This window comes from Hylaeus volcanicus, chromosome 3 (assembly GCF_026283585.1).
Source record: "Hylaeus volcanicus isolate JK05 chromosome 3, UHH_iyHylVolc1.0_haploid, whole genome shotgun sequence".
Taxonomy (NCBI): Eukaryota; Metazoa; Arthropoda; class Insecta; order Hymenoptera; family Colletidae; genus Hylaeus; species Hylaeus volcanicus.
Window position 1 is genome coordinate 8440010 of NC_071978.1, and position 21477 is coordinate 8461486.

A 21477-nucleotide genomic window follows, 5' to 3' on the forward strand; every position below is an offset into this window, starting at 1 on the left:
ATATATATATATGCATATCCCTTGAAACTTTTATCTCGTCATAAAGAACTTCGATTTAAAATAAAGAAGTTGAGTTTCATACATCCACTTACGAAAATAATTACATCAAATTAGGGTTCACCAAAAGCACTTAGTATTAGAGGTATTTGAAGAGTTAAATGAGACACCCGGTAGAGTAAGAGAAGCATATTGGGAGAAGTTATTTGTTGCCAAGAGCAAACCTGCGCAACGTAATTGGACAAAGGACTCAGAGTTTCTTTCAAGGAGACGATACATTCGTGACACATGGCACTTTGAACTTCATTCCCTATACGGTCGAATTACGTAAAAATAAAATATTTAACACAAATTTGTGGATCATTGATGGGTTAACTAAGTTTACCCATTTATTGATAGAAATAAAATAATTATAGTTTTGTCTAGAAAATATTGTAGTAGACTTTATTAACAAAGTCCAAGGTTGCATAATAAAACAGGATTTTCTAATTCTCATTGGCACGGGAAATCAAAGTAGCATTGAAATCTCTAAAAATAATTCTGGTCTCTAACAATAATTCTGTTTCCATACTACCCTAGTTATGAATCTGACAGCAATCAGGTATATAACAATACCCACAGCCTACTCAATTAGCAATTCCAACAACTATGATTTCGAGAGTAGCGAATAACCAGCATAAGTACGTTTAGAAACCAAACGCGACCACAGCGGCATTATGTCGCACGGCGCAGGAACTTATTCTGCGCAGTCTTAATTATGCAATTACCGTGGTTGGACGTATTTGCTTAACCATTAAGCTGTAGAGCGGTAATAAACCGCATCGTTGTCACGCTTGGAACGTGGCCGCTGATGGCTAACACGTAATGAAACATAAAACAACCAATGTCAAGACACAATTGGTCACAAACGTCCACATACGGGTACGAAGTATGCGAACATTAATTGAAAAATCTATATAATTCACACCTTTTAGGAAGATACTCATTTGTTACAGCTAATACGTTTTCTCGAATTTAATGAAATTGCATTTATATAGGAAATTATAAATAATCCATACACTTTAAGAAGATACACATGCATATAATACGTATAAGACAGCTTGAATTTAGTAAAATTCTATTTATGTAGAAAATTAAGTAAGAATAATTCTAATTTAATTGTTATGTTTAGGTTCTCGTGAGGTACATATTTCTGTATTAAAAAGTAAAATACAAGAAATAATGTGTTTCGACTTGTGAAGGTGAGGTATAAAAATCAACGTTCGCAAAATTATGAACATTTAATAATATGTAAATGGTGTATGTGCAATTTTTTTAGATTTTTACTTATTTATTGTTTAACTGTGATGTATAGCATAGCCAACTAAATGAAAAGCTTTAAATAAAATATGAAAGTGTACGACTATGACTAATCTCACCTTTGAGGCCAGTTAAACTATATCCCACCATATATAAAAAGCAAACCAAGAGGTGAAAAACTTTCTAACCCACCTAATTCAAAAAAATGAAACACTGCAATGTGTATTTACAAACGTGCGTGGATTTCGTGACAATTTCAAACGATTTTTATATATTTTATGCTGTTATATAGACTTTTGCGACAAAGTGTGGTTAATCACAGCCCTTGTTTGCATTTCTGAAGCGAATCCACACGAAAGTAACACACGACACGAACGTTTCGTGTATACCCGATGAAATATTCGCGACGAGTTCGCGAACCACTCTGTTTTCCAATAAACAAGCAGCGGGGAATGGGTTACGTTCTTACGGAACTCCTTCGCTATTCTGCTCTGAAAGGTCTTCGATGCGATTGATCGATTGTAAACACAGTCGAGCATTTGGAACACTTCTAACGCAACAGTTAGAGAACAGTTGACAAACACGTTCCTTTGAAATATCATTTTCAGAGCGAACGCAAGCCAGTAAGCTGATACCTCCCTATATTCGAGTACCATTTGACGATAAGACATTAAGCGAGGTTACTTATGGTCGTTTCGCGACCTGTGATCGTTGCCGGGATTCAATCAGCATTGAACGTAATGAGGACGCACGATTAGGTTAATATTTGATGTGTACTTCTGAGACGCTGCGTGTGTATGTCTTTGGAGCGCCTACGTACATCTTACACAGGAGTTTATACATCAAACTCAAACATTTGGGAAATTATAAATATTTAGTAATGTGTAAACGGTATATGTGCTACTTTTTAAATTCTTAAATTCAGTAAAAGCAGATAAATGAATTCATTATATCACTTTACCTTTTTAGTAACTGAATGGAAATTTAATTAAAATAATTCAGCTAGATATCCTTGGAAACAACATATTGTATCAGTTTTAATTAATTTTCATAAGAGAAATAAGATAATGAATAATAAAATTAAATCAGTAAGAGAAAATTGAATTTTCGCCAATTACAAATTAAAATTAAACAATGAAAATACTGTGCGTTATTAAAATATAAGAACAGCATTATGTATTATTCATATTCATATTCAAGAAGAAGTAACATCAACTCTGAAGAACTAAATTATTATTTCTGTTATTAAATTCCGTTTCCTAAACATTTTCAATCGCAAAACATTTTACGTCCCATTAATATATTCACAAAATGGTTACTACTTTGTTCCCATTTAATTTTTAAACCAAAAAACAATTGGTTAGTGCGCAACAGGATTTCAAATATGTATATACATATTTGACGAAAAGAGCGTCCATATAATATGGACACGCGTATCCATATTATAAAATACATTGAAAATTCCAGCTGCATTTTACAGAATTCAATTTCAAACAATGCGAATCAACACATTGAATTCAATTTGATATTATGTATTTCCACGTGAGGCAGTTGTTATTACTTCATCCCGAATATAACAGATCGATGAGGAAATACATAAGATGAAACGTAAACAAATTAGAAAATTTACCACGTTCCACAAAATTAAATTTCGGGATTATATGAAAGGAGCATTATCCTTCTCTTTGAGAAAAAAAAAACTTCATCGACATCTCAAAATATAAAAAAAAGAACACGTATCTTAACAACAAAATGTATTTTCTTTCATTTGAATTAAAATACGTATTTAAATCTTGAAAAAATTCTGGAAGTTTGACGTGTACCCTCATAAAAGAACAATAACCGCAGCCAAGGCAAGAAAAAGCGGATACCAATTTATACTCTATATAAAGTGCCAGACGGGTTCTTTACTAAAATGAAACCACTGCATGGAATCGAATGAAGAATGCAATAGTGGCAATATTCTCGGTGGTTCAATCTTTTCTATTTTCGTTCACCGTCTTGTGTTATCCTCATGTGTAATTAAAGTAGGACACCGCATCGATGTCCACCGAATCAGGAGGGATGAAATCCGAAAATCCTTGGACTGATTACACGTTTCATCAGCGTTCAAGTGGACGAAAATCGGACAACGTGATTTCGCGAACAACAGACTTAGGACAATGAACGTCTAGCATACGGAGTGAAAGGAGAAATTAATTCGGTTCGCGGTGGGATCATAGATCCATTCGGCTATCAGAACTCGTTCTTTTCACGGTAACATCGCTCTCCAGCTCTTTTCGTCTACCTTTGCCAGCTCTTTTTTTTCCTCCTCCCACCGAGTCGATCCTCCTGCTCTTTCGAACGGTCTGTTCCCCTCTTTACGTGTTCCTCTCGCTACAGCTACGGAATTTTTAAATGAGAATTTTAACGATCGACCTACATTTCTGCACCCTATTTACGGTGTATCGCGGGCAATGTCAAACACCGCGGTAAATATACTACCACCAACCACGACGAAAAGAAAGATCAATGCAATTGCGTGGCACGCCGCAGACTTATCGGAGTGTTATCCCTACTGAAAACGAGAGTTAGCAGGAAGGAATGGTTTGATACGTTTCATACGCTGAGGAATTAGGAACTCGTTGAAAACAATTGAAAACAAGTTTAACATTTTGCAGTGTCAAGTTTCATTTGTAGAATAGAGTAGAAGTAACTTAGGGTTGTTTTTTCGACGTTTTCAGACTGTTGTAGGATAGTGTATCCCTTTCGAAAATTAGAGTTTATAGGAAGAATACCATTTTGCAATGGTTAGCATTCGTTCGATACATTCGTGACACCTTCTCTGACGTAGAAATAAACTGGGGACCGTTTTACCGCCTTGACGCTTCAGGTTTCATTTCAGGTTTAATCCCAGGCAACTTAAGAGTAGGATAAATAAGGTAAAAGCACCAGCAGTGGATATTTATAAGTACCGCTTCTCCAAAAAGGTTACTATATTTCCGTTACCTCGTATTGGATTGCCATAACACTTCGTTGGGCTAAGTACTGACTCTTATTTTTCTATAAAAATTCTATAAATGTTCATTCCTATCTGCTTCCTGAATCTATAAATGATTTAAGTAGTGCGTCGTTTTATTTGATGAAGTTCAACAACAAATTATTAAATTGTACAAGTGTTGTATTCGATCAATTATTTTGAGAACTTCTGTGCGATTGTCAGGAATTGTTATAATCAAGAAAAAAATGAATCATAAATTAGTCTTTAAGAAGCGCTACAATTTAAAATCGTCTTTTCCCATTTCTCCCCCATATATTAAAAACCAGATTTTTGAATTTTAAATTTACTACTATTGGTCATTTCGCTAAAAACTATGTTAATTACAGTTACGTAATAATAAATCGGTTTAAGCTGTTAATAATGTTTAGGTTGAGTCATAAATAACTTCTGTCACATTTTAACTACGATGTTTTAAAAACTGTAATGTGTTAATAATCCCTCCAATTTGGATGAAACTTTGAAGACTGTAAAATAATCGAAATGAAGGACACGTTTCCTTTTATAGCGGGAGCAACTCAAACTTCAGAAGAAAAACTACCCCAAAGTTTCACCACCTACTTGAGTTACTATAGCCAAGAAAGTTCATGTCTTCATTAGGATGTAAAGCAAAGGTTATTTGTGACCCAAACACGACGAACTGATATTGTTCACAGACTCACCCTCATGTGCGGCTGAATCAGAAGTTCGTGGAGCTCCCGAAGATCGGCCCTATCAATGTTTCTTATTGCCGAATGCTCGATCTCCCGAAGAAGTTCTTCCACTTCTCGCGCACGTTGAACTGCGTCTGTCTGCGGCGCCCGGCATGGCGTTGAAACCCGGGTCGAAATCCTATCGTACAGCTGAAAAAAAATCATTAATCTTTTTATCGCAATTCTGTAACCAAAAAAAGTACTTAAAAATCAACACCCTTAGCTTATACACTCTTAAACTCTCTGTACATTCTTTTTTTTAAACACTCGATTAATTAATTTATATTCTGAAATACAGTTTCAATAGGTAATAAATAAAAGATACGTTAGACATAGAATGAGATAATCTATACAAGGTAGAATAGACGCATAGTTTCTAAAACACATAAAATTAATACGTAATAAGGCACAGAAACACTCGAAAGGTGTTCGAAAGAATTCGAAATAAAACGAAATTTATATTTTCCCATTTTCTGCTAACTCAATTACCGAACCGACCAGCCATGCATCGTATTCATAAAACGCGTTAGTTCGTCGCTAACCCCTCAGATGTCTCATCATGTCACTGTGATTCGTGTGTGGCACAAGAACACAACACAAGCACAGCTAGTTTGTATTTAAAATGGTGTCTAGCCAAGCTCTGTCAGTGTGCAGCAGAGGTTCACAACTTATGCTCCTTGATCTTATATACGCAGACATTTAAAAAAAAAAACCAACTACCTATAGGAACCGGTTTGGGTCATATTACCCCAATCTTCAAAGCCCTGGACAAAGTTATCTAATTCCTAAATGCCTGTAATATTATTTTTCAACAAGTATCAAGTTTGACTATCTATCATAATTAGATCCATGGGAGATGTGAGCTCTGCAAGAGATCTGCATCTCTTCAGTACATCGCTGGCAACAGAAGGAAACCCATTTCAATTTCATTTATTTATTGAGTGCTTAGTTTATGGGTGTACTATTGTATTTGGTACAAATGGGAAGGAAACCCAATAGCAGGGGTCCTTGGTTCCGCACGTGGCCGATTTACTTACCAGGAGACCTGCAATTTCAAGGAGGTCACCGGCCAGTTCGGCCTCGCCGAAGAATATCAATTGGCAGAGGCGCATCTCCGTTCAAGGCAGATTACGCCATAACCTGTCTGCCATATGTCTAACAGCGTGGGTTAGCCCACGTGGCCCTTTAGCAAACACAAAGAGGATGCACGTGACACATCTATCCATTCAAAGACGCGATTCGGCGACCCCGCGATCTTCCCTGGCATTTTGTTTACGACAACATCGCGTCAGCCATCTTGGTAGGCGATGGGCGAGCGCTTGCGCCCTTTTCCTCGGAAAAATGAGAGCGCACCTCTTCCCACGGGATATAAACATAATGAAAGACGGAAGGGGTGAGATCTGAACGGCGGAAAGAAAAACGACCTCGAGAGGGTAGCGGAAACCACCGATGGCGCCCTCTTTAACCGAGGCCATTGCATCGACCGCCAGTCAGTCAATCTTGATGGAAAACGGAAAGTCAAAGTGATTTTAATAAGAAAAATTTATATTTCTAATGATTATATTTCAGTGCATAATGCGAGGACTTACGGATTATGAATTTTGGGTAATTTGGAATTTTCGAAAGTCAGTAGCTAACGTTAGTAGCTAACGTGGAATTTGATGTTGCGTCGGTATGTTATCGACGTGTCTTCGGTGAGGGTAGCTTTGACTTCCGGAGAAGGAGGATATGATTTAAATTTTACGAAACTACTTAATGTAGTTGAAGTCATAAGGCTTGAGAATCTTCATTCGTGTAATTGAATATCACTAGAAACGGAAATACTGAATAGAAGAATCTGTAGTTCATCAAGTTTAATAAGATCCCTGTGGCTTCAGATGAAACGTATAGTTAGTCGTCTGATCATTTTTAAAAGACTATAGAAGGTCGTCTAAATAAATCTAGGGAACTTATTTAATTTGTCACGCGTGTTACTTTTAAACAAAATAAAACACTTCGAATATATCGACGAAAATGAGAATTGCAGAAGATGGGAGCACATTTAGAAGATGCATTTCGTATACTGCTTACCATGCCTAATATATGTATATTTAATAGAAAGTCGTTATGAAGAGCTTGAGAAGAAGTCACTGACGACTCTCAAAATGCTCGTACCTCTAAAGTCGCTCGAAGGCGATAATCATCAACCGCATTCAGTATTTCACTACGCGTCAGTCTTCCACTCTCTTGAAGTACCTCGATGTCGTCCAAAGAGTCCAAAATGTCAGCTACAGCACCTAGAAAATAATTTTACATTCATGTAATAACCATAGATACACTGAACCTAATAATCTTTTTAAACAAAATTTCGATAATGAACGTTTTCCACTATAAAACACTTTCTCTAATGTACAACTTGAGGTCTTACATTCAATAATGTACTTTAAAAATTGTTAGATATAAACTGACTTGTAGAATACATCGACTGAAACAATATTAAACAAAAAGATAATTTGCATGCCGCAAGCAAAGTAATTTTCAGTCTCATAACAATACCTACAGAGTTTTATGAAGTCATGAGCGATGCATTAAGCTTCTTTAAGAACATTTAAATTCGGTTTATTCGCATTTTCACCGCGATAAACTGTTTGCTATCAGACGCCCATTCTGTCAACTCCACGCTTCCTAAACTTTTCCCATCTACTACGAGACAAGTGATTTAAACTTTATTCTTACCTGTGGTCATGATTTCCTCGTCTCCAGAGTCCAAAAAACTGTCGCCATTTACTTCCGAATACCCGACGTGCCACTTCTGCGACGAAACCGACGCTTTCACGGCTTCCTTCAATTTTCGTCTGGCATTGAATTTCTTGAGCTCCTCTATAGTTTCGCTTAAGTGTATTCGCGCCACGCCCTTGTCACGATCCTGCAAGTGCAACAGAACTTGTTTAGCAGGCACGCATCCGCATCCAACGACGCTACGAGCTATGATATGGAATTCTTCTCAAGCTGCTATGCAATAAATCAATATTCAAATTAAGCCATAATACAGAAATTCTTCATAATTTCGTGTTCGTTTTCTGAATCAAACAAATTCTTATGTTTATCGGTAATATTCACTGTTGGAAGCTTGCAGATTAATAGAACCGAATTAATTTTTCAGAGTCCAATGTTTGTTACAAGTTTCGACTACTGTCAGCTTTAGATTCAAGCGTAAATTATACTATAACTGCACAAGGAAATACAATATCAGTAAAGGTATGAAAATGCTACTACCCTAATATGTTGGGCGGCTAAAATAAATTTTCTAGTTTAAAGAGATCTCCAAAATAAAATAAAGGAAAACATGGAGTATTAATGATTATTTATTCCTGATTTCAATATTTGAAATCTGTAAATCTTATTTAACAGATTTACTCCATTAATAATATGGTATTTTTATAATTATATATAATTCGTACTTTAGCCAGAAGGTGACTGAAACCAAGAGTTCAGAATTGCAAAATTTTCCACGGGCAAATCAGAGATTATAAACACAGAATACATACACTCGTCAAAAACAATCATTAAAAACGTATCAGTTACGCAATAAATCATATAAGCATCTCGTTACTCGAACAATACCCTACACACATTGCGTACAGATATTTCACGAAAGAAATATCTGCGAAATTTTTCCGTTCGCCGATTCGAAGAACGTTAATACCTCTTGACTTTTGATTTATATTTTTCCCTCCGATGAACCAACGGTACTCATTGATCAAAATTCGCAGGAAAATGGAGATCGTGATATTTTATCGGGCGCATAGAGTACGTCCGTCGTCGGAAGAGATCATTAAAAACGGATCTGTTATGGAGAGCCAGTGCCAGACAATTTCTTCTGAATGGAAAAGAAACGGCCATTATGCGAGTTTCTATGAAGTTCTTAGGGGGTACAGAGAACGTGCAGCCGCGTTCAAAAAACTGTAACTAGCGCAGAGGAAAAATATACACGGCTACAGTTATTTTCATTAACCGATGGAACTTTGCCCCTGCTATAGCGATCGATAGCCCAGTTGCACGTGTATTGCATCGATACATGGGGTGATTCCAAGCTTCACTACCTTAGGTCACTGGCTAACCGTCGTATCACATAGGTATATTCTCACTTTATTGCACCATATGCCCCGCACATGCGCACGCACATTCGCCGGATATAATAACAGAAAATGAGGCCGTTTATCGAAAGCCTGATACGATATAAAAAGAAGCAGATACGCCTGTGGCATCTGCTAAATAGAAGTTGCTAGCATGATCGGCTCGAACGTACGGAGATGCTAAACGTACTAGTTGCAGCGCGAATTATCTTTGCCTTAAATCTCGTCTCGTTATACTTTCATTCATTTCTGTCGCACGTGTGGCATAGCAGAATGACATAAATATTATTCGAATAAATTTCAGTTTTTTATTAGTCCCACTTTGAGAATCTACATTTTAGTACCTCGATGTTGAAATTGTAGCGTGGTTTCTAAAATTTCGAAATTTATTGATCCTTTTGATTTCGTTGGAAAACTTTTATTGCGTTCGAATTGTTCTTCAAATGAAACATCGTATAAGAGCTAGAGGTATCTCTCAATTCGAATGCTTCAATCGGAACTCGGTGTTTTATTTAACCAGGTCCAAGAAACTTTTGAACTCTCGCAACGAATGAGTTGGAAGTTGAAATTAAATTTAAAAAGTACCGATATCCATTCTTCGCAGGTTCTAATAGCAAAGCGTTATGAAACCATGGAGGAAATAAATGTTGGATTCAGTCCTGGACGACATTTAACGAAACGTGACTCACTCTAAGCCATTTATGGTTGAGGACTTCTTGTATGGTGATCCTGTGATTTACGTCTGTCGTGAGCATCCTCTGTATGAGATCCTTTGCTGGTTCGCTAATGCAATCCCACAGTGGCGTTTCCATCTGTAAATTTCAAGAAATTTCTCGTTACTCGCCGCAAACAAAAGGATATCCAGTAGATATGCTCGAGTAGTAAGAGAAAACGAACCGCGCTTTACGTTATGGATCACTCGAGCAGAATTGGCGTACTGTAACAATTACTACCCAAACGACGAATCGAAATTTTGTTCATATATTGTAAAAGAAATTAACACACTTGTCAACTTATATTTTGACTTCTTTCGTCAATTTAAAGTTCTCATAATATATTATATAATTTATGATACTCAATTTAATTAACGAAAATGGAAGTTGTGTTTGAAGGCTATTGCTGTGCCTCAAGAGTGGAATGTATTCGATAAAGTTTATTGTATGTGAAAGTTCAGTCTCTGTCCTAGGTAGAATAAATATATACATTATAATAAACAAAGCCCTGTATTAACGATAATGTCACAGTTGACAAACATGTGATATTCTCTTCTCCCGAATTTACGGTCTTAGTATATATGAAAAAAATCTAGCTGACAAACCTATCTAATTGAGAAGAAGAAGATTTAAGAAGAGTGAAATAAAATATTTATAATAGACAAGAATTTAGGCTATCTCTGCTCCTAGGCAACTGTAGGAATGGAATGGCGAGATGGTGGAGATGAGTATGCGCAACTAATGAGCCGGAAACCGCAACAGTTAGCAAGCCAACACTATACACGAGTAGATCTAATACAGACACGAATTAGTGAAGTTTACTCAACTCTTTCACAGTGGTATGAAATGAAGAAAAGTAGTTTGAAAGACGTGAATTGCTTTTTAATCCTCAAAACGAATGAAACCTACATTATTTCGGCGATAAAAGATCTAAGCTCTGAGCTGTGTTATTGCAGCTTGCCGTATCGACACATAGTATCATAAATCGTTGCGTCTGAAACTTATATTACAGTTTAGACATTGTAAGAGTTATGAAAATACCAATACAACTTTACCTACCCTGCTACTCGATTTACTAGCTGTCATTTTTAGATCGTTTATCAAAATAAAGTGTGGCTATTATTAATATATCATTAATACAAATATTAATGTTTGAATGCAAACGATAAATCCCATCCGAATTGGTTATAAGATTAAATTTTCGATGTTGTAGGTAACGTGCTTGAATGTAAATTAATATTCGTGGATTCACGTAATACTGACAAGCATGTAATATAAAATTATAATAAAACCATGAATCAACTCTTCTACGATTATATTTTTAAATGCCTGTATATGATTAATATTTTATATTGAAGAAGATATAGATTAACAGTGTTCATTAAACAATAATGAATTATGCTTTGGGTCGTTCATAATTAAAATTTACAAACTCACATGATATTAACAAGCAATCGATACAAAATTGTATGCTTGTTCTCTTTGAGCTAAGAGAAAGAAAAATAGCGTAAAAGCAGAAATAAATTTTTCAATTTTCATATATTAAAGTATCTACATAAAATATGTCTAACATTTTCGTACTGGCATAGCTTGAAGCTCGATAAATGTATCAAATAATAACCCATACAGAAGCACGTTGTTTCCAAAGTCTATTAAATAAACGAAGTACATTTGTTTACATGATGTGCACTGTAATAATTGCTTTAAACACGACAATCACAATGCATACCTATTCTGACATGAACAACGTACGTTAGATCTTGTCCTACGACGAACTGGACTGTGAAAGGGTTAACGTTCTAATAAAGAAAGGCTGCCAAATCTCGTAGACTCCTACCTGCACTCGTCCTCTGCAAATGGCTTCCCGCAGCCGATCTCGGGAACCCACGAAAGGTAGCGTGCCAGTGAGCAGTATATGAAGCATAACACCCGCTGCCCAGACGTCACCAGGCTTCCCGTACTGTCTGCGCTGGATCACTTCCGGTGCCATGAAGTGTGGACATCCCACGCGACCTGGACGACCAACAGCATCATCAGGTGCGCGTAAAACAATCGTCCCGTCGAGCAAAGTTGAAGCAGAGGTGTCAGTGATTGCTTCGAGAGTTCGCAGTCGATCGTCACGTTCGACGAAACTTTCAACGCGGGGCTCGAAAGCTTCGTCAGTTCAGCGAGTTACGAACGAGAAGTTCCAAACTGCTCGTGTTATCAACGACTCGGCAACGGAGACCGTATCATGTTTCAGTGAATTTTAATTCTTTCTAATTTGAAAACTCCTTTTTTTTCATATTAAAAATGAAGTTAGTATTCTCGTAGACGATAAGTGGATCGACTGGATCGAGCTGAATATATGTGTACAATGCCAACGATCGAATGTGTGGATATGTATATATGCGAGACGGATGGAACATTCAGTGAAAAAAGAACGCATTGGCGCATCTAGCAACACTGTACGAGCACTGAATATAAATATAAATATATGTACGTATAATACGTGGATTTATTGCGCATTAATGATTCGAATATTTATATATGTATATAAACGTGGAAGGGGCCAGTCAGAGTTGCAAGAAACGGGACATGAAGCACAATAAGATGAACGAAATGAGTGAACGAGGCTAAAAGCAAAAATGGCATAAACGCGCAAAATATTTTTATGGTGAAATAAAATTACGTCCAATGCTTGTGAGACAAAAACTGAAATTGAAGATGCAGATAACCAGTACGAGGATTGTTATTTTGAATAATATTTATTAGTTTATTATCTATCATTCGAAATAGAAATGCTTGTACTGACTACCTATGTTTTTTTTTTTTATGTGGTAAATGATAATAACGTCATCATAGTATTATGTATTAATTACATTAATTAGATAGTATATAAAGTATTATACATATATTATGAATTATAATATTATTTATACAGAGTGATCTACCAGAAACAGATGTTATAATATAGTCATATCTCATTGATAATGTTAAGTAGAATAATAATGTCATATATTATCGTGACTGTGAAACGTTAAATAATTAAACAGTAAAACATATATGTATCATTGTTTCTTGGATTTATTTTAAACAAACTCCACGCGCATGACTTGATTTTCCTTTGATTTGATTTTTGAAATTATATTTCGAACCTACCCACCTCAAGAAATCAATCAATCCTCGTCTCGAATATTTTTGTCCCATTCTTCGCGACAAAAAACACAAGCAGATCTTCTGTTTCTAACGAATCACCACGTATACAATATGCACAATGCATGTAAAGAATATAATTAGAAACATAGAACTGGTTGCACATTTATAATGCATATCAAATATTCTGATCAGTCCTTTAGTATAGAGCGGCGTAAACAAAAAAGCAAATGCAAACGCAGGAGAAAAATATGCTCCGTTTATAATAAGAATGGAAAATAGAAAACAGCATTGGAAATGAAATAAGACCCAGTCCAGGTACCTATTAAAAGTAATGTAAAAATGCATAAAAGTAGGTCAAAATTATCATACGCATACAGTAGGAAATATAAAGCATAACAAATGAAAAAAACATTGAAGGAAAGGTCGAGCTTATAATATATGAATAAACATTAAGAATGTGAAGAAAACTGAAATTAATATGTGAAACGAGTGTGAAGAAAATATCCTCAAGGTATACATATAATATCCAAAACAGCAGGAGACTAAAGACATTGTGCAAGGTGTAACATACATGCATAGTACAGATTGCAAAATAGTGTCAATTAATGAATTTCTGTGACTATTTATATGGTCATATATTTGTAATCCAGTCTACACGATACACTCGGCTTTCTTATTAATTTTTCATTTCGAGGTACCACCACGATCACTCGTTTTGCACGTAGATAATATTAAATTTGTCTTCTTTCACTTTTGCAGGTGCAAAATATAGTTGTACAACCCCTTCGTCACCTAATGTCTGTTAAAAAATTGACGAAGCACTCACCACGTAGCATAAATAACTGTCATATAGTGGAAACTACCGCTGCGTTAAATTTTAGCGAGCAACGTATAATTATGGAAGAGCAGAAAGTTTGCAAAATTATTAGTTCATGAAGCTCTGTAGTAGTTAATGGTGTATGATATTAAAATCGCTCATGTACATTTCGTGTACCTTAATATACTGAGGGAATTTCAATATATTATTCTTTAATATTTTTATTATATTTTAGTGTTTTTATTATATTTTAGATATTGGTTTTCTACATAAACCCCATAATGTTTGTACGGAATGATTTTATACATTTATTTGCTCGACCTAATTGTGGACAAAAAAATTCTCGAAAAATGTATCATCGCATTCATTTGTTATGAATTACTCTGAAGTTACTAATATTTTATTTCATTTCTTTTAAGGATAAATTTTAAAAGGCATTCACCTGTTCTGTATCTAACTATTCTCTATCGAATAGAACATTTTTGATACCTACAACATGTTTATACTTTCATAATTTCGAAGATTCTTCAATGATAGCTAGCTGTTTACTTCGTTACAGAAAGTTACTGTTTAGAAATTAATTGATTCATGAATACACCTGAATTTGTTTGTATGTGTTTGTACATGTCACACTTGCGTTTTTCGTATGTTCGAAGTAGTTTTGAAAATTGACTGAAGATACTGATGATGTCATGTACGACTGATCCGTCACAGACAATAAACGATAGACAAACACAAATACATACAGAGAGGCGGACACACAGAGACAGGCTAGTCTACCGCTACGAACAATGACGACACCAATAAGCCCCACAATCGGGCAATTTCTGAACGCAAACTGATTAAAAAAAAGTAAAATTTTGTGAAGGGTTTCTTACGCACAAGAAAAGTTCCAAATGAACTGACAAACTTTCCCTTTACAATCGTATCAACAATGTACATCTTATTTTGATTTAAAAAAGTGCATTTTGACTTACGTACACTTCCATCTACACGTTTCTAAATGGTGTAAATAAATAAATCCGCAAAATATTAGATAAATTAGTATTTATTTACTTACATTCGATAGATTTTATTCAAGTATGTATGATGCATCCAGATTCAGGGTGTATCGAAACGTATGGGAATAACACCAGAAGAGAATTGAGCTTGCGAAAGCGATGAAAATAGTGATAGCTTTTCTAGGCATAGCGTCACATAGAATGTAGAATCTGGAACACTGTTTGCAGAATACTGCATAATGAATAGCTGTAACCATACCACATGCAAATGACTCAAAGACTTTCTCATCATTTACGTCATTCTGCACATGGTTGTTTAATAGAACTGTCTAACCAGAATAGTCTAGATTCAATAATGTTTCCTAACCAGTTCAATTAAACAAAATCGGGCTATAGAACGATCACTATGCCCATTATTGGGACGAACAAGCATGATGCCAGCGTCAACTTAGAGTATGGGAAGGAATAATTGGTAACCATTTAACCTGTATTCGGTACCCTTGGGTCCCGAGGATCCAGGAGGAATTATTCCCCCTTATTGCAGAGAAATAGGTTATTGTACCGAGTTGGCCTACTTGATACTCTCCTAACTCTTAGTTGATTTTGAGTCTGTAATATTATCGTTTGCATAGTTCATTTACTTCTCGTGTAATGGGAACACTCAGTCCCCATGGATCCTTGCGCGTTGTTAGCATCACTTCATTTTTATACAACCTTCCATTTGCTAAACTTTGATTTATCAGTTGAAGCTGTTTTATTCTTCTTTGAACATAAAGCTTTCCTTTTAAATAAAAATAATATGAATAAACAATGAAAAATTATTATTTAACCCTACTATTGGCCAAACTCGCGCCATATACCCTTCACGTGACTATTAAAATCCGTAACCTGAACCTGTGGTATCTTAAGCTAATCCCTTAATCCCAGTCCCGGTTATGCCCACACGTTTCGATACAACCGACATAAAATATTCACCTAAAACCGAAGAATCTCGTCTGTAATACACAGATAACACACGTAACGAACCCTTCAGTCGTCGAATCCCTACAGTGACGAAGCAATACTCGATTCATTCGCTACAAAAAGAAAGAAACGACGACGTAGGAGGGAGACAAACCAAATTAAAAAAAAAACAAAAAAACAAAAACAAAAAAAAATAGACAATACGGGGCTCTCTGTCTCATTCTTCGGATATTAGCTCGACGACAGAACGTGTACGTGTCACTATGCGAGCCTGCACAACGATTTTATAGGAACAAACTACCGGCACGTAGGTCTAGTGGAGTGTCTACACAGACACTACGTGTTCGTCTGAAGCTGACATGACCGAACGACACGGGGGTAGAACGACTTGTGCGTATCATTGCATCGAAAACAACACGTACGATCGATACACCTCAATGGTCACAAAGCCCGAGGATGTGCGTGCCGATAGGATGTCGCTGCCGAGTTCCGGAGACGAAGGTCGTAAAAAACCAGAATGATACAGTCAAATGGGGTTACTTGCAGGAACGGGATAACTTGCAATATATTATTCGTTCGATTTTTTCACAGAGATACATAGATAGAATAGAGAAGCCATAGACATTTCTGTAAGTGGAAGTGTCGCGTTCTTATAAAAAGAAATATCAGTATATATATACGTATAATATATTAGTATATAAACAGCGAAGGAGTGGTTTTTTTTTGCCTATGATATTATGAATCTACATTATGTCCTTAGAAAAAGGCCATTTCGGTTATTTTAAATTATTTATTACTTTTAGGTGAAATATTTGTTTTTGCTATACATTACAATAAAAGGAACCCTTAAATATCTCCAGTTTCATATAGTATAGTCTCAATGCGGAAGAGCATCAATGCGAGTAACTCCATTCGATGGTAGTCTTTTTCAGCAGCGACGTATCGAGCACGTCACTCTTCCGCGTGTCGCCCGACCGAGGTAATTCGCGAGGGGGCAATAACGTTCGCGATGGGGTAAATCGAAGCCCCGTCTCGTGTCTACCCCCGAGGTTCACGTTGTTATGCGAGTGTGGCAGGCATACGAGTACCGATATTGTCTTCCGTGTCGCTCACTAGCGAATCCTCGGCGTCGGTCAGGTCCTCGAAAGGGAAATTGCAGCCCGTGGACGTCGGTCCTATCGAAAGAACACAGACAAATAGGAATAGGATCGTTATCGGGGGTGATATCGGGCAGTGCTCGGCATCTGGCCGTCGTCAACGATAAGGAACCTTATCGTCGTCGCCGTTATTCGTAGAGAAAGACCGACCTGTGCTTGTGTCGTTACATAGGTGAATCGAATTAGCACGGGTCAGGGAGCTCGGAGGATGGAGCAACCGATTTCCTAAAAGATTCTTTGCCGCAACGTGCCTACCCCTCTCCCCTCGACAATCGAATGTTCGGCAGGTCGACATGGTTATCGAGGTTTCGATGTTCCGTCGTTGGAAGATAAAGCCTCTCGTAATCGCTATTATCGACACCGGGTTTTGCCATTCCCGGATCGCTATGGTACGATTCTGTTATTGGACATTGCCGATGACTCTGTCGCGCCAATGACAAGGAGGATTGGCGAGTGATATGTGAAAGAAAGTCTGAAGTTTCGTGGAAATCAAGTAACTGTGTATAATTACATTGCTGTTTTTATTGCTGGTAAGAAATGGTAGTGGAGGCGAGGACAGTTGTCGAGAGATCTCCGATTTTTCTTGAAGCTAGTTTCTGTGAAATCAGGAAAGCTACCGAGAAGATATTTGATATGAAGATATGCAGATATATATGTGTGATGCACTTGCGATGTAATATAATTAAATTATTCAAGAGGTTATATAAATTCTTTCTTTGATGGGAATGCAAATGCGAAAAAATTACTAATTTTAAACGACAGTATATTATTAAATTTCTCCTTAGGTGGCATATACAAATATCTCCAGGATTTAATGATAACACCAATGAAGAATAGCAATATAATTAGGTTTGCGTGCACGTATTTCATTTCTGCAGGACAACAGACTTTCTAAATATATCAATGTTCAATGATCGCGAGCCTCCTCTACAGTCTAGTTCACTCCTACATGTATTATTCCCTTTCTCTCGAGATAATATTAGTGAACAGATTAATACTGAAGTATGCAGCTACTCCATTTATGGATAAAAAAAAATGGTACATCAATATGAATGGAATTTAACAGTACAGTAATGCCACTAGTAGAGATAACTATATATATATATAGGTAGAAAATAGGAACATTAAATATCGAATACTCATAATGGGCGGAACAACTAGAGGAAAGAGAGATTAGTCGTGGAAATGTATAGAAGGGAGATACATAGAATAATACATAAAATTTTGGAGGACGAAGATTCGTTTTCAAGATAATCGATATTCAAGCACATGAGTGAAGTTTTAATTTCAAAGCTTTAAATACAATCTAACCAGAAGACATACTGATTATAAAAGTACTCTACAAGGAAAAATTAATTACATTAATTTACAAATCGACGTGGTACATTCGGTTTGTATGAGTGTACACGCACAATTCTGTTTGTATTTATTAAAAATACAATAATGATTTATACTTCAATTTATTTGACTCAGCTTTCTTCTGTGTGAACAAATTTTCCTCGTTTCATTTTATTAGACTTATTTTTTTTCAAACTTTATGCAACCCCTAATAAATCCTACATTTCTAATCAAAGAAAGTGTTTTTTCTTATACACCATACAATTTTATTTATTACTGAAAAAATTTAAAATACCGTGATCAAAGATACTAACGAAGAGTTAAATTATTCCTACAATTGTCACGAGTGTTTACAATACTTCAAAAATAAGACACGATAAAAGAATCTCTACATTCTTCCTCATTAAAATCGAACACTTTTCGATCCTCCGATAGCTCGAAAAAACAATTGCACCTGTGCTCCTAAAACAAACGTACCACGTGGTCTATGTAAACAAAATAACAGAAAGGAAAGATTGAGAAAGTTCCAATTTTCACATCCGATTTTTTCGGAATCGAAGCCTCGTATAAAAACATCCACATTTTCCGATCAATTTGTCTACGGATAATCGCTGGGAACATCCTGTACAACTATCGATATCGAAAGAAATGGAGAAAAGACGTGTACACGATGTAAGGGAGGTTCCGGTGAGGGTAGTCTTCGTCGGGAAGCATTGTCTCGACTTAAAATCGCATGGTTTCGAAAGTTCGATGAAAACACTGAAGTAATTCTAGGGAGAATCTCCAGCTTGCATGTCGAGCTGGCTTGTTAACGGTTCTTGGTTGGAAATCTGAACACGAAAAAGCAAGCAAGCAAGCAATGGCAGCTTCTAGAGTACAGTAACGTGAGAGGGACACACGGATCGGGTTAAGATGTAGCATAATACAATCGGTGTAAACGTGATAAGTGTACGTATATGAGTGTGTGAGTGTGTGTGATACATATGGCATGATGATATAAGGCTCCTGCGGAAGCGATGATTAAAGGTTAGGTCAGGCTTACCCTCGCTGTCGACCTTCAAGTAGAGCTGCCCCTTTGGGCTCAGACACTGCCCATACTCGGTCGTGTAACACTCTGTATTCATTCAAACCAAATTTCAAGTTATCAGAATTTGCATTTATGCGACGCCCTTTCCACGCGTTGCCGTTAAACATAATTACATCGAACGCTCTAAGTGGACTCTGCGTTGCCCATCGACATAATTGAATGAATCTTAAAATACTATACGTTTGCATGAAAAGGAGAGTTTCGTTCTTTGATCATACGTTGTAACACATGTATAAGTTACTTTTATTAGAGATATATGTAAACCTATGTATCCTATTTGACTAAATAAAATATGTGTAGAAATTCAATTACCTCCACTCCCTCCTCTTTTAAATTTATATTTTGTGAAATTATGTTATTTGTAGCGTCGGATATTATTAGATACATCTAGAATAATTTCCCTCAAAAACAAACAAGGCAATGGAAGCATTCGTGTTACGCGACGAAATACCAAACATTAATTTCACCTTGTTAAACTCGGAAAATTAAAAAGCAGCTGCTGCAAGCAACAACGTTCTCTGCAACGCGATCGACATAATAACTCTTTAATAACGAGGCTTGACAGGATGCCGATCGAATAATAAATATGAAACTTAATAACTTTGATATCGGGAACTTCGGTCGGATTTTCCCGTTGAGAATCACGAGAGATATAACTTTTGCACCTACTAAAATTCAGCGAGCAATTCGCTGAACAATTTATGAATCAGAAACGATGCAGCTTTCAAAGATACGAAGAATGGTATTCCACTCCTTGGAATAGGTTGCTGAAGAAGACAAAGAAGGTATTTGCGGTATCCTTGTTGTTAGGTATGCCGAATTAGTTTCAAACTTGGAATTCTGAATGGCGACCAGACATTTCATCGAAATTAACGTTTCACTCTTTCTGGACAACTTTTAAATGAACTGTGTCAAAAATTTTGCGCTCTGAAATATCGGGAAATAATTTCCCTCTTTCGCAGAATTGGGCACCTTTTCAATTAAAATTAACATTCGCATGAATTATTCTGGCAATTGTCTCATATTTTTCTAACTATAATTAAAGAAGGTAGTTTTTTTTAAAGAAGAAAGATTTGAAATGTCTTTGACAAAAAACTATTTCGAAAAATGAGCAATGATTAAATATATACAACGTGTTATCTGGCTTGTTTTCGATCAATTCATTGGCTTTTTTTATTTATTTTTATTTAAATTCGCTGTATGGTTCTTAAATTAATTTTGAAATAACTGTGTGCTCAACTCTGGATTCAAACGAGATACAGTGCACTCTGCAGATTTCGTGTAACATTCTTTCACAAACAACCGGATCAATACTGCACATCTTGCAGGAAGAATATATCGTGATATCCGTTTCTGTGTTTCCATCAGTTTCCCGCACGGTTAACCAGCTGCATGGAAATAGTTTCACCTGTGACTACTCGAACTGAATGATTTATTGATTTTATGCGAATCACGGAGCATGAATGGGGAACTGGCCATTTACGCTCGAGTACTGATTGTGAGTGAAATAAATCGATTGATACAACACGGTGCATTTTATCAACGGCTCTTAACGGCGATACGACCCGAACGTCGCGCGAAATTTGGTTTTCAATGTCATTGTGAGGAAAACAGCGGATGAACTAAGAAGCATTTCGAACTGAATTTGTAGTACTGCTGGTGGGTAATGACGTACGTAAATAATAAATATAAAAATCAAATATTAATCTCTAGTTTTGCATGTTCAATTCTATATAACGTATACTTGAAAATATTAAGCTTGTATATTACAAATAAATTGAATATCTAAATTTCATAGTTTAAATTAAATACAATTTACTCAAAGTAAATAGTAATTTTTAACATACAAATATGAGAACCAAGGAATTAGAACAAATATAAGAATTGTATACAACATTTTTTAATGTATTGTCATTTGAAATTAACTCTTTGTCGTCGACCGTCACTGTACGGGGAAGAGGCGTACACATTTTTGACATGAGATTTGAAATATGACTGATATGACATCCTCGGATGATTTTTAATCATACTTATAATTTGAAATTAATTAGGCAAAGTAATGCTATCAAAATATAATTGCCTATAAAATAAATTTATTAGAACTCGTCAAATTCGATGGTAAT

General features: G+C 36.1%; 1 protein-coding gene across 9 annotated transcripts in view; it reads right to left on the bottom strand.

The window, feature by feature from the left end:
* Positions 1-21477, bottom strand: part of LOC128873947 (peripheral plasma membrane protein CASK) — a 245848-nt gene that overhangs the window by 192957 nt on the left and 31414 nt on the right. For 7 of the 9 annotated variants that reach the window (XM_054118005.1, XM_054118006.1, XM_054118008.1 and 4 more), the window contains exons 6-11: positions 16861-16947; positions 11691-11866; positions 9830-9952; positions 7741-7930; positions 7180-7301; positions 4996-5175 (exon numbers count right to left, since the gene is read on the bottom strand). In XM_054118005.1, coding sequence (XP_053973980.1) covers positions 4996-5175; positions 7180-7301; positions 7741-7930; positions 9830-9952; positions 11691-11866; positions 16861-16947 — 878 coding nt within the window. Of the gene's footprint in view, positions 1-4995; positions 5176-7179; positions 7302-7740; positions 7931-9829; positions 9953-11690; positions 11867-16860; positions 16948-19309; positions 19382-21477 lie in introns of all 9 variants that reach the window. The other 2 variants (XM_054118007.1, XM_054118012.1) reach the window with 2 other exon arrangements.